The sequence below is a fragment of the Nestor notabilis genome, unplaced genomic scaffold (assembly GCF_000696875.1).
Source record: "Nestor notabilis isolate BGI_N333 unplaced genomic scaffold, ASM69687v1 scaffold14532, whole genome shotgun sequence".
NCBI lineage: Eukaryota > Metazoa > Chordata > Aves > Psittaciformes > Psittacidae > Nestor > Nestor notabilis.
The window spans coordinates 414-14,119 of NW_009918842.1; the positions used below are offsets into that span (position 1 = coordinate 414).

Below are 13,706 nucleotides of genomic sequence, written 5' to 3' on the forward strand. Positions count from 1 at the left end.
CATTACAAGTGGGAAGGATGAGGTCTCAAAAGTGCTGCCTGTGCTGAACTTTCACTCAAGTTCCTTGTGATGATGGTTTATAAAAATGGGGCAAAAATTAGGAGCAGAAATATTTGGGCCCTTGGGTATTGTTGTGTCAAGAGTCTTTGCAGCAAGACGCAAAAGGTGAATTTGCATTTGGGGAAGGTGGGAAAGCCGCAAGTGTTTTCAGTAGAGGTGGCTCATAAAGAGGCATGTGGAGTTGTGAAATAAAGGGAAGGAAAGGTACGAAGCAAGTTATCCCCTGCATGTGGTACCTGCTGCTAATATGTGGGAGCTGAGGCTCTGCTTGGTTCTCTGGAGCTGCTGTGGTGTGGTACACACACACTGCAGTAAGTTTAAAAATCAGCTCATTTGTGTCTGGGCTCTGTTCTGCTCCAGGAAAGGGGCAGGGAGGAGATGGGGGAGTGCTCAAATGCCAGACGAAGGAACGGCTTGAGGTGAATAGCTGAAGAGTTTGCCTCAAGGCATGGTTTGCAGATGTTGTCTTAGGGACAGTGTATTAAAATTGCTGGAGGGATGGTCTGTCTTACCTAGAAAGACAGGTATTGGTTTTGGTATTTGATTTGGAAATGGAAACAATGTGCATGCAAAATGTAACTTAATTTAACTGACTGTACCTGCTCACATGCTGTTCTCGGTATCTTCCTGTGTTGTGATTCTCAACTTTCCTGCCCTGCACATGACCTTTGTGAGCTATGTTGCATCTTTTCTCATCTGCCTAAGCCTTCCTGTAGGATTTTTACTTCTTAATTCACCTTACCAACTGCAAGCATCCATCTGTCTGTCTCTTGTACCATTCAGATGTATGTTTGGTGAAGTGGTGATGAGAGCCTTTGTGGTTACAAAGCACTTCTCCTCTTGGTGCTTTTTAGGTGCTGGTCACCTGGATGATGTTACCATCACAAGTGCTCGTCCTGGACCTGGTGTGCCTGTGACCTGGGTGGAGAGCTGCTCCTGTCCAGCAGGATATGAGGGGCAGTTCTGTGAGCGCTGCTCCTCTGGGTACCGGCGAGAGACACCAAGCCTTGGGCCCTACAGCCCCTGCGTGCCTTGTGCTTGCAATGGGCACAGTGAGACATGCGAACCAGAGACGGGTAAGAACAGCTGATAAAACAGGGAGCAGCAAGAGCATGGTTATTCTTTCTGGACTGAATGATGAAACAAACCCCACGTCTTTCTCTATTCCAGGTATGTGCAATTGCAGGGATAACACGGCAGGGTCTCACTGTGAGAAGTGCAGTGATGGGTATTATGGAGATGCAACAGCAGGTACAGCCTCAGACTGCCAGCCCTGCCCGTGCCCAGGCGGCTCGAGCTGTGCCATTGTGCCTCGCACGAAGGAGGTTGTGTGCACCAGCTGCCAGGCTGGCACTACAGGTGTGTTCTTACAAAAAAAGTGGGGCTACTTTGGTTGGGGGTTTTTATTGTTTGTTTTGTTTTGTTGTTTTCTGGTTTTTTTCCCCCTGCATCCCATGTGCCTGTAGAAATATTTCCTGCCAGTTCTAGGGCTCTGACCCTCAGTGAGCGGTACTGAAAGCTTCTGTGTCTTCTAGTTAAAATTCATCTCCCTTCCTCAGCCCTGTTTTGTCATGTGTGAGGCTCTGGGCTAGCCATGTTCTTTGTGCTTGTCTCAAGAACGAAAAGGAAACAAAGGCTTAATCTGTGCAAAGTCTGAATGCTTCTGTGGTACATAGATGAGCTGTGCTAGGTTCTAATAGAGCTCCATTAATTACACAGGGTTGGACAGAAAATAGGATAAATTTAAAAGAGACAGGAAGGCGGGTCAGACTGAAATAAAATTAGAAGATGCAGTTTGCCAGCCAGAGAGGCACTGCATGATGCTTGCAGGATACTTGCACAAGAGGGCCAGTGCCCTCTCCAGGAAAAAGAGGAAGGCTGTGGTGGCTCACAAACACTGCCTCAAAAATACAAGACCAAATTTATGTTCAGCAGTTGTAAAGAGAAATATATGACCAGGTACAGATCTTTTTTTTCTTAGCAATAAAATGAAGTCTGAGCACAGAGCTGAGTCGTTAAGCAGGGCCTTTTATTCTGCCTGCAAAGCAAAGAAGCCTTAGGTTGGTTGGCCAGCCTCCATGCTTCTCTGCAGATTTGATGCTTGGCATGGCAAAGTCCAAAGTACAGAATACCTGTAAATGTTTGAAATGCTTAGAAAAGCCTCTGATGAAGCACAGAGGCAGTTTGTGGGGGTTCCATGGGTGCCATTGCTTCGTGAACCGAAATGGAGTCCGGGGGGTCCATATTCCCTGCAGCTCAGGCGTCAGTACAAGTTCATCTTTACTGGTATATGCATGATTGTGCAGGAGTTCCTCTTGTCTCCCACTGTCTTCTTGAGATGTAAGGGAAAAGGTGAGGGGAAAAGAGGGTTTGTGTGTGCAAGAACTGCCCAAGAAACAGAGCTTATAGCTGGCTGGGGAGGTCAAATCTGCAGTAAGTGTAGGGAGCTGCTGAGTTGGATGCTTTAGGGGCTGCCTGTGGAGGCTTGGCAGATCTTCTTGGCAGTGGGGCTTCCTGGAGCAGTGATGCCCCATGGAGCTCTAACATCTTGGACTCTTAAATTAACAACAAATTACAACAAATAGGTTTGGCTTAAAGGGACAGGAGAGAAAGAAGAAGCTGAAATAATTCATAATGCAAAGTTCCAGTGAGAAAGCAGCTTAAATTTGGAGATGGGGAAGAATTTGTGTGTGGTTTTATTCACTTTTCTGATCTTAACAGAAGGATGAAAGGGGAGTAAGCTGGAAAATTGACTTGTCAGATGGGACTGCAAAGGGGGTTTGAGTGAGATGGCAGCAAATGGCTTTCTGCTGCAACATGTGTTTCTGTTGCATCCCAGGCAAGAGGTGCGAGCTGTGTGACGATGCCTATTTTGGAGACCCACTGGGCAAAAATGGTGCCGTGAGGCCTTGCCGCCTCTGCCAGTGCAATGACAACATCGATCCCAACGCCGTGGGGAACTGCGATCGCCAGACGGGCGAGTGCCTCAAGTGCATCTACAACACCGCTGGCTTCTACTGCGACCGCTGCAAAGACGGCTTCTTCGGGAACCCCCTGGCCCCCGATCCTGCCGACAAGTGCAGAGGTGAGAGCTGGTTCCTTTTGCATTTAAAAATGGTTTTGTCCCCAAGAGCTGCTGTTCCCTGATATGTTGTTAGCATACAATGTCAGGTTGTTGTTCATGCCTGTCAGCAGCGATGCGTGGCTTTATCCTGGTTTGCTGGTTCTAGCTTGCTAAAATGCTTGTGTTTGTGGGTGCTTACTGCCATCGAAGCAAAAGCATTGTGCGATGCAGGGGCAGGGATGTGCATGTTTTGAAACCAACCTCGTTCAGGGACTGGCTAGCAGAGTACCAGCACCACAAGGGACTTCTAACCTTCTGCGTATTTTTGTATCCCTCCTATTTTTGCAGCTTGTCACTGCAATCCATATGGCACTGTGAATCAGCAGACAAGTTGCAATCAAGTGACTGGGCAGTGTGAGTGCCTGTCTCATGTCACTGGGAGAGACTGCAGTGCCTGTGAGCCTGGCTTCTTCAACCTCCAGAGTGGACGTGGCTGTGAGAGGTGATGCTTGCCTTGCACTGGGGCAGAGCCTGGTTGGGGGGGGGGGTGTCTGTGCTTACTCTGTGCAGGAATGTGATGTTTGTCACAAGTAGCTTGTGTGCCTTGATGCTGCTATGGGTGAGGAAGCGCAGCAGTCAAGGAGCAGTTGTGAAGGCTGTACAAAAAGCCTTACTTATAAATAGCTTTATAAATAGCTTTAAATCAGGGTTTTAAATAGAAAAGTGCCACATGACTGTCTGATTGTTGATAGCAGGGGCTGGCGGGTTCCTTTTTTAGTGCAGGCACCAAGTGACTTTGCATGGTTCAAAGGTTCAATGCCTTGCTTTTGCATCTGCACAAGAAGAAGAGGGTCTTTTGGCAAATGGAAAAATTGAGCTGTGCTAGTTAGGGCTCCCTCAGAGAGGCACTTCATCCATGCCCGCTTCTGTGTCACTGTCTGACATGTGGCTACCTCCCACAGGTGCAACTGCCATGCACTGGGCTCCACCAATGGCCAGTGCGACATCCGAACCGGGCAGTGTGAGTGCCAGCCTGGCGTCACCGGCCAGCGTTGCGACAGATGTGAGGTCAACCACTTTGGCTTTGGCTCCGAAGGCTGTAAACGTAAGTTTGAGAGGCTGGAGCAAGGCAGATGGGAAGGATGTTGCACAGCCAGCCTTCTCTTTATTTTCTTCCTGTCTCTGGGAAGGTACTTTCTCACCTCATTCTTCATCACAGCAGAAGTTGGCATTTTTATGTCCACACTGTGCATGGTGAAATTTCATCTCCATACAATAGTTTATCCCCTTTTCATTATTTTTATAATGGGGAGCAGGAAGAATTCCAACTTACTAGATATGCACTTCTCTTCAATGTAAATACATTCTCTGGATCTTGTCCAGCAAGAGTCTTGTTTCCTGATGTTAAATCTCTGCCCAGCTACTCTGCAAATGGCCCTAATATACAGATTCTGTCTCGAGGAACTTTGTAAACATGATTGAAAAGCAGGATGATCCTAACTTTCCTCTTTGATACCCCTGCCTGTAAAAAGCAGAAAAATTAACTGCAGTTGGTTACAATTAAATGAGGTAGAAAATTACAATGCTTTGTGGGAGAGGCAATAGCAGCACTTTGAACACAGGCAGTGAATGTTGTGTCCAGCTAGACCCAGTGCACTGCTGTGAGTGCGTTGCTGTGTGTAGAAGTGCCTGGAGTGGGGCTCCAGCTGTGCGTTTGTGCCCTGTTGCTCTTGCAGACATTTTGGGATGTTGAGGGTATGCTGTTGCCCTGTGGGTTTTAAGGTATTTCTGCCTCTACTGCAGTCTGACTGAGGTTTAACTTCCCTGCAGCCTGTGACTGTGATCCCGAGGGTTCACGCTCCCTGCAGTGCCAGGAGAATGGTCACTGCGAATGCAAGGAGGGCTTTGTGGGGAGCCGCTGCGACCAGTGTGAGGAGAACTATTTCTACAACCGCTCCTGGCCAGGCTGCCAAGAGTGTCCAGCCTGCTACAGATTAGTGAAAGATAAGGTGAGGCCACAAACACCACTGTTGGTACCACTGGAGAAGGTGGCAATGTGCCCACTTGTGCAGTGGCTTTTATGCCTGTTGTTGGCTGCTGCCTGCTGAAAGCAGAGAGGTTCAAAGTGCTTTGTTCTGTGTTATAGCTGTCTTCTGTCCTTATCTAGGTGGTGGAGCAGCGTGAGAGGTTGCAGGAGCTGGAAAATCTTATAGCAAATCTAGGTACAGGTGAAGAAACTGTAACTGATCAAGTCTTTGAAGAGAGATTGAAGCAGGCAGAAAGAGATGTTATGGAGTTGCTCCAGGAAGCACAAAACAGCAAAGGTGAGTTGACCTAAGCAGACATGGACCAACATGAAATGAGCTCTTTGCTTGATGTTCCTCTTCCCTTTGGACACAGGGTGTTTAATTTCAAGTCTATGTTGTGTGTCAGGGCTGACAGCCATTTCAGATAGCACTGAGACAGTGTATGTTATCAAAACAACAGTGCTTTTATCCCTGCTGTTCTCCCAGTGGTCTCTGCTGTACATGCAAAGTGAAGATCTGCCTCTAACTGTGTAGAGATGCAGGTCTTCTATATGTTACCCTCTTCTCCAGATGAAGAAGTGTTTTTTACTTACTTGCTAAACAAACGGAAGACTTCCCAATGTACTCATTGGAAAGCTAAAAAAGTGCCAGCTGTTACACTGGGCTGCATGAAAAGAAGCATGACCAGCAGGTCAAGGGAGGTGATTCTTCTCTTCTCCTCTGCTCTTGTGAGACTCCACGTAGAGTGCTGTGTTCAGCACTTGGGCCCCAGTGTAAGAAGGACATGGACTTGTTGGAGCAAGTTCAGAGGAGGGCGACAAAGATGATCACAGGGCTGGAGCACCTCTCCTCTGAAGACAGGCTGAGAGAGCTGGGGTTGTTTAGCCTGGAGAAGAGAAGGCTTGAGGGAGAACTTACAGCAGCCTCCTAGTACCCAAACAGGGCCTATAAGAAAGCCGGAGAAGGACTTTATAAAAGAGCAAGTAGTGACAGGACAAGGGGGAATGGCTTTAAGCTCGAAGAGGGTAGATTAGATATTAGAATTGTAGAATCAAGTAGGTTGGAAAAGACATTTAGGATCATCAAGTCCAACTGTTACCTCAGAACTGCCAAGTCCACCACTCTTATCTCACTAGAGTGATAAGGTCTCCCCTCAGTGTCTTTTTTGCCAGACTAAACAACCTGAGTTGCTTCAGTAACTCCTCATAAGACCCTTCACCAGCTTTGTTGCTCCTTCCCCAACTAAGAGACAAGTTAAATGCAACAGAGGCTACCGTTGCAAAAACCTCTGCACACCTGTAACACTTAGTTGTGTTTTTCTACGTTTCTACGTGGTTTGTAGTATGCTTCTGAAATATGTCAGACGTTCATGTTCAGTACTTAGTGTGTTGCAAGGTCAAGGAAAAAATCTTAATTTTGGAGGCCTGAAGGCTTCTGCTTGTACTTCATCTCCTAATAATGCTCTTACTTTTTAAAAGTAATTGCCCCTTGTCATGAGGCATATATCTGTGCTTTTATGGTTCTGTTAATAAGATGCTGTTGTGGGGAGTTACATGGTGGTCCAAAAATTTGGGGAAGTTTGGGGGGTTCATAGTTCCTACAGACTGGAGAACCAAGGCTCTATCCTGCCAGCTTTTGCCATCTGTTTGGTTTGGGGTCAGGTTGGGGTGGATTTGCTATTCTGCATATGGAGACTGTGTCTGGCTCAGGAGTAGCCACCATTGCCCACAGTGGGCAATAATGTACAACCCCACTGTTCCTCTGTCTTTGCTTAGCTTCTGGGAGTTAAGCTACAGAGAATTTACAGAGCAGATGTTTTATACCTCTTGAGGTACAGCTGTGTTGTCTTCTTTAATTCAATGATAGAGATGAAACATGATTCTGAATACAAAAATCCCCATCAGAGTTGGTTCCAACACCCAGTAGGATTGTGGTCTTGGTACTTAATGACATTTCATATCTCAAATTTGGTGTACATTCTGATGATGACTTTGATCTCAAGCTGACTGATTTTTGAAATGACTTTGCTGGTCATGTTTCAATAGGGGATTAACCTACCAACGTGTTGCCTGCAGCGGTAAGCTGCTGCTCTGACTTCTCTTCCTGCTGTAATTAATTTTGCTGCTTCTTACATCATGTGTTTCAGATGTAGATCAGGGACTCACGGATCGTCTCAAAGACATTAACAACACGCTAACAAGCCAGCTCAACAGGCTGAGGAACATCCAGGGCACAGTGCGGGAGACAGAGAACCTGGCAGAGCAAGCCCGGGTGCGGGTGGAGGACACTGAGGACCTGATCAGCTTAGCTTCTGATATGCTTGAGAAGGCAAAGATGGCAGCTGACAATGTGGTGAGTGTGCTGCCAAGTTCTCATGTGATGAGGAGAGGGCCTTTCCTTTCTGTGCCTTCTGGTGTGTTTCTCTGCTTGTTCTCTCTCTCTCATATAGCAAACTTGCTATGGAAATATCTTCCTCCCTGCCCAAGACCACAGGAAATAAATAAAGGAAGATCCCAGTGTCTGTCATAGGTTGTATCTTATCTCCTGCTCAAAGAAACCAGTATAAGAACCCCTAAATAAATATCGGCACCTCTTTTTGAGGGACAGCCGTTGGTGGAAACTGTATGGGCTTCAGAAAAAAAAAAATACAGAGAAGGTAGAAGTAGGTTAGATGCATCTCTGACCACTCAGATCATGACAATAAATATAAGAAAAAATGAATAAAAGTAAAAAAAAAAAAAAAGAGCTTTAAGAGCGTTTTTTTTTTCTTTCTTTCAGTCCATTACACCTCCAGAGTCAAGTGGGGACCCTAACAACATGACTCTATTGGCAGAAGAGGCCCGTAAGCTAGCTGAAAGGTAGGCTGTGGCAAGACATGTTCCTCACAGGCTGCATCAGGGCCCTCCTCTTCCTTGCAAAACCAAAATTTTATTTGCTTGATGTGAAATAGAGTCTCTTACTTTGCTGAGTTAGAGTCAGCATCTTCTGTTGCAGATGTTTCAGCATCTTCCGTATGCAAATCTGGGTGAAGGAAGGAAAAGGAAGAGAGAATAAGATCTGGAATAGAGGATGAAAACCACTGGCTGACAGTTCTAATGGCATTATTTTTCTTCTGTAATCTTGTTCAGACACAAAAAAGAAGCTGATGAGATTGTTCGCATAGCTAAGGCAGCAAATGATACTTCCACAGAAGCATATCAGCTGCTGCTGAAGACCCTGGCTGGTGAAAACCAAACTGCAAATGACATTGAGGAGCTCAACCAGAAGTGAGTCAGTAACATAAAATTGGTTTTATTTCCTGGCTTTTAGAGCAGTGCTTAAAATTTAGACACCCTCTATAGTATTGTGTGCTTTGGATTTTGTGAGGCTTGTCTTTCAATTTCTTAGCTTCCCTACTCGATTAGTAAGTTCAGTTCTACCAGACAAAAAAAAAAGTAACTGGATCCTTGGGGTTTTTTTTTTTTTTTTTTTTTTTTAGGTATAATCAGGCAAGGAACATTTCTCGAGACCTAGAGAAACAGGCCAGCAAAGTGCTTGCAGAGGCAGAGGAAGCTGGAAACAAAGCCCTGCAGATCTATGCTAATCTCACCAGTCTGCCTACTGTGGATTCCACAGGGCTAGAGGTATGTGTAGGAAGCATCATGCACAGCATTTTCTAAAGATCAATGAGGATAAGCATTACAGCAGTGTGCTAGGTTGCTGACATACCTTCCATGTGCTTTGCTAATGTTTCTCTGCGTAAGAACAGTCTCTGGAAGTTTTATTCAACTAGGCATGATCCAGACTTGGGCATTTCAACTTTTATGAAGGAGACGTGCATGCAGGGAACTACATACATAATTTGCCTACATCGCCCTGATCTCTGAAGGATAAAAAACTGAGTGAACTGTTATTTGCCAAACATCTTGGCTTGAACAGAGAAGTGAAAAAATTTCAGGTCCCTCTGAAGCCTGCAGAACTGCTCCATCTTACATGCTTACTATAGTGCAGTAAAGTTTCTTGCACACAAAACTGTTTGCAACATCCATCCTTTATTGCACTGACCTTCATGGTATTCAGAGCTTTGAAGGCAAAATTAAAACTGTAGTTTTAAGAAATGGGAACCCATCATAGCTTCTGTCTGACCATTAGAAACTATACCATGTTTCACCACCTGTTCAGAAATTCTCTAACATACAGGATTCTGCATTTGTTTCTAATCTCCACCTGCAGAATGAAGCAAATAAGATCAAGAAGGAAGCGGAGGAGTTAGATCAGTTAATTGCCAGGAAGCTGAAAGATTATGAGGATTTGAGAGAAGACATGAAAGGAAAGGAGCTGGAAGTAAAGAACCTCTTGGAGAAAGGGAAGACGGAACAGCAGGTCAGTTCTGTTTTGTGTGCAGGCTTTTGTTCCCTGGAAAAAACAAAGGAAAACGAATAACTGGCCAGATACGAAAGATCTGGTCTTATTCAGTCTTGGCACTGCATGTTACTTAGAAGAATACTGAAGAATGGTCTCAGAAGGGAGATGCAAAAAGCTGGTAAAACAAAGGGCATTGAGGCTATATGAGAGAATAGAGGATGTTTGTCAGGTGTGGTGTCATCTTTGTATTTGGAACAGTATTCCAAAAGTACCTAAACTCACCTGGTTTCAGAGGAAGCATTGCCACTCAGGGACGGACATTATTCTGTATGGCATTGGTGTTTCAGGCTGAGCAATGCTTTATGATACACCTAGATGGTCCTCCTTCAACAAGTAAGGAATCATAGAACAGTTAGAGTTGGAAAGGACCTTAGGATCATCTAGTTCCACCTACCCTGCCATGAGCAGGGACACCACACACTAAACCATGTCACCCAAGGCCCTGTCCAGCCTGGCCTTGAACACCGCCAGGGTTGGAGCATTCACAACTTCCTTGGGCAACTTATTCCAGTGCCTCACCACCCTCACTGTAAAGAACTTCTTCCTTATATCTAATCTAAACTTCCCTTGTTTAAGTTTGAAGCCATTACCCCTTGTCCTACCACTACATTCCCTAACGAAGAGCCCCTCCCCATCATCCTTATAATAGGCCCTCTTCGGATACTGGAAGGCTGCTATGAGGTCTCCACACAGTCTTCTCTTCTCCAGGCTGAACAGCCCCAACTTGCTCAGCCTGTCTTCATACTGGGGGTGCTCCAGTCCTCTTATCATCCTCGTGGCCCTCCTCTGGACTTGCTCCAACAGCTCCATGACCTTTTTATGTTGAGGACACCAGAACTGTACACAATACTCCAAGTGAGGTCTCACAAGAGCAGAGTAGAGGGGCAGGATCACCTCCTTTGACCTGCTGGTCATGCTTCTTTTGATGCAGCCCAGGATACGGTTGGTTTCTGGGCTGCAAGTGCACACGGAAGCTGGCTCATGTCAAGCTTCTCATCAACCACCCCTCCCAAGTCCTCCTCCTCAGGGCTGCTCTGAATCTGGTCTGCCCAACCTGTAGCTGTGCCTGGGATTGCCCTGACCCAGGTGTAGGACCTTGTTAATGTAAGAAATGTATCAGAATGTTGATGCATGTCATGTCTCCTTAGACTGCAGACCAGCTCTTGGCTCGAGCAGATGCAGCGAAAGCCCTGGCTGAGGAAGCTGCTCGGAAGGGCAATGGCACACTGCAGGAGGCTAGTACCATTCTCAGCAACCTGAAAGGTAAAGAGAAAACACTTGCTGTGAATCCTTCAATTCCTGTGTGACATGTAACTTGGCAAGTGACAAGCATCTTGATTAAATGGGCTGTGCTATTGCCAGTACCTGAGAGTTGGTGGGTTCTTTTGGCTTTTTTCTTTAAAGAAAAAAAAAAAATTGGAAAGCTCCTCATAAGTTCCTTATTTAGGGTCATAAGGAGTCTAGTAGGGAGAGTTGCAAGCGTATATCCCCCCACACCCCGGTTTGCTGTTTGTCCCTCTGATGTCAAGGTGACAAAGTGGAGGTAGCTTGGTCAACTCAACATCCCAAGTCTCTTTTGGAGGAAGTGATAAGAATCTGTTTTGCCCTTTCTTAGATTTTGATAAGCGGGTGAATGATAACAAGACGGCAGCTGAGGAGGCTCTGAAAAAGATTCCTGCCATTACCCAGACCATTGCTGAAGCCAACAATAAGACACGCCAGGCGGAGCTGGCGCTTGGCAATGCTGCTGCTGATGCCCGCGAAGCCAAGGCAAAAGCAGATGATGCTGAGAAAATCGCCAGTGCTGTTCAGAAGGTGAGTCCTTTGCAGTTCTGGACCCACCCTCCTGAGGTACTTGCTGGTATGTAACTGTATAAACTTCTCTACTCCAGTATTTTATGGTGAGCCACACATGCTTTCTGCTGTATTCCCAACTAGGGAATGGAAAATGTGGCATGCTAGGAAATTGGTGACCTTTTGATGAAAAGGATTGAAGGAAGTTCTGCACCTTCACTACCATTTTCCATCCTGTTCCCCATGGTTGTTTATAGAATGCTGCTGCTACCAAAGCTGAAGCTGACAAGACTTTTGCTGATGTGACGGGGCTGGCCAGGGAAGTGGATGACATGATGAAGCAACTACAGGATGCAGAAAAAGAGCTGAAGCGGAAGCAGGATGATGCTGAGCAGGATATGATGATGGCAGGCATGGTAAGTAACGCTGGCAGGTGGCAGCAGTGGCAAGAAACTGCCCTGCTGGCTTGGCAATGCAGTCTTTCTCCTGCAGAGACAGCAGTGCGTCCAGCCAGTATTCAAACTTCCAATTTTTAAGTGGAATTGAAAATGTGAGGTGACCAAAGGAGTTCCTCTCATGGCATTTAGCATAGATTCCCTTCTGGAATTTGAGAGACAGTTTTCTTAATGCAACACTTTTATTTTGATCAAAACCTGACTGTAGCCCTATTGACTGTTCTGACTTTTCCTGCAAAATCCTGCTCAGTTATCAGGGCTTGCCATCTGAAATAATCAGAAAACATTATCTGAAGGTCATCGATCTTCACCAGCACTGTGGTAAAGATGTCAGTGTAGGAATGTTATCCTGGAGAGAGGAGCCAGGGATTCACGTGACTTAACTGCTTGGGCAGACCTGTGAAGAGGAGAGGCAACAGCCTTTTTTGTGGTCTCATTTATTTTTCTTTTTAAACCCTGCAGGCCTCACAGGCTGCCCAGGAAGCAGAAGACAACGCCAGAAAAGCAAAGAACTCTGTGAACAGTTTGCTTTCTGTCATTAATGACCTGCTGGATCAATTAGGTATGATTGTCCTTAATGTGCTGTATGCCTTTAAGTGTTTCCCTGATGTGGCAGTCTCAGCAGGTGGCATGGTGCTGGCTTCCCTGACAGTGCTGTGCAAGGAATCAAATGGGTCTCTTGGCATGTTTTTGTCAAGGAATTTGGTTGCCCATTGTGCAATGTTGAGTACTGCTTTTTCTGCAAGCTGGGGACTGTTTCTGAGGCACTGAAGCTGTAATCTGTATGGTTGGTGCTGTTTTAAATACTGTTTCTAATGTAGGGAGAACATGATGGAGGTCTCTGAGTGGGCCAAGCTGTGTAAGCATCCACAACTAAAGTGTCAAAGTTTTTTTTAATGGACTTCACTATTTGCTTCTGGCTTTTCAGGGCAACTGGAGACGGTGGACTTGAACAAACTGAATGAAATTGAGGGTACCCTGAACAGTGCCAAAGACCAGATGAAAGATAGTGACCTGGACCAGAAAGTGTCTTTTCTTGAGAGAGAAGCCAGGAAGCAAGATGATGCAATTCAGGCCTACAACAGGGACATTGAAGAGATCCTGAAGGACATTAGCAACCTGGAAGACATCAAGAAGACCTTGCCATCTGGCTGTTTTAACACCCCGTCCATTGAAAAACCCTAAGGGCGCACTGGGGGTGGGGGTTATTCCCCTGGTGAGTGGTGGAGCGGTGGTTTGGCTATGGAGTGCCTTAACACACATTACCTTCTTCCAATACCCAACTCTTCGCTGCTCGCAGCTGCTGTTTTCTTTTCAAATCAGGATAAGTTGAAAGATTTTTTTTTTCTCTTTTTTTTTTTTTTTTTTTTTTTTTTTTTTTGAGAAGCAAATTAAATATCCGTCTTTGGGCATCAAAGGGCTTTTTTTATATACATATTTTCCTGAGCACTCCACCTTTGCCCCTTTCTCAGACAGTTTCCCTTTGATTAGCGCAAGGATGGGAGATGCTCTGAACTCTTTATACTGTGGTTCAGAAATAACCATGTGAGCTGTATACAGCAAGGCAAAACTAACCCCACTTTCTCTCCTCTCTTCTCCCCTCAACTGTAAAGTCCTCAGTCCTGGAGCTCTCTGTCCCTATGAAGGAAGGGGATGGCTACCAAAGTGTTACTGTAATGGCCAGTATAGCTGCACTCATTCGCATCCCTCTTCCCAATTTCTAACCCTGTGAATTTTTTTTTTATTGATAACTAGTGGCCAATCTGACAGCATTGGTAGCCTTTGACAAAATAGCTGAAGCCTCTTTCTGAAATGCTTTCTGTGATGATGCATCACTCTGAGAAAAGCACAGCTTCTGAGAGGAATTTTTTGGGAAGATGGGATACTAGTGGAGTGGTAGGT

The 13,706-nt window shown here is 45.7% G+C and overlaps 1 protein-coding gene across 1 annotated transcript; it reads left to right on the top strand.

Moving 5' to 3' along the window:
• Positions 1-914: 914 nt before the first annotated feature.
• Positions 915-13,395, top strand: LAMC1 (laminin, gamma 1 (formerly LAMB2); the record flags this gene model as incomplete). The annotated part of the gene is made up of 17 exons (XM_010009936.1): positions 915-1,136; positions 1,231-1,419; positions 2,900-3,145; positions 3,473-3,626; positions 4,087-4,229; positions 4,955-5,133; positions 5,292-5,448; positions 7,298-7,503; positions 7,930-8,009; positions 8,280-8,417; positions 8,630-8,774; positions 9,364-9,513; positions 10,704-10,818; positions 11,171-11,370; positions 11,607-11,765; positions 12,267-12,366; positions 12,733-13,395. Coding segments are annotated over 17 exons (2,840 nt in total), but the record flags the coding sequence as incomplete, so codon positions are not given.
• Between the last annotated feature and the right edge of the window lie 311 nt (positions 13,396-13,706).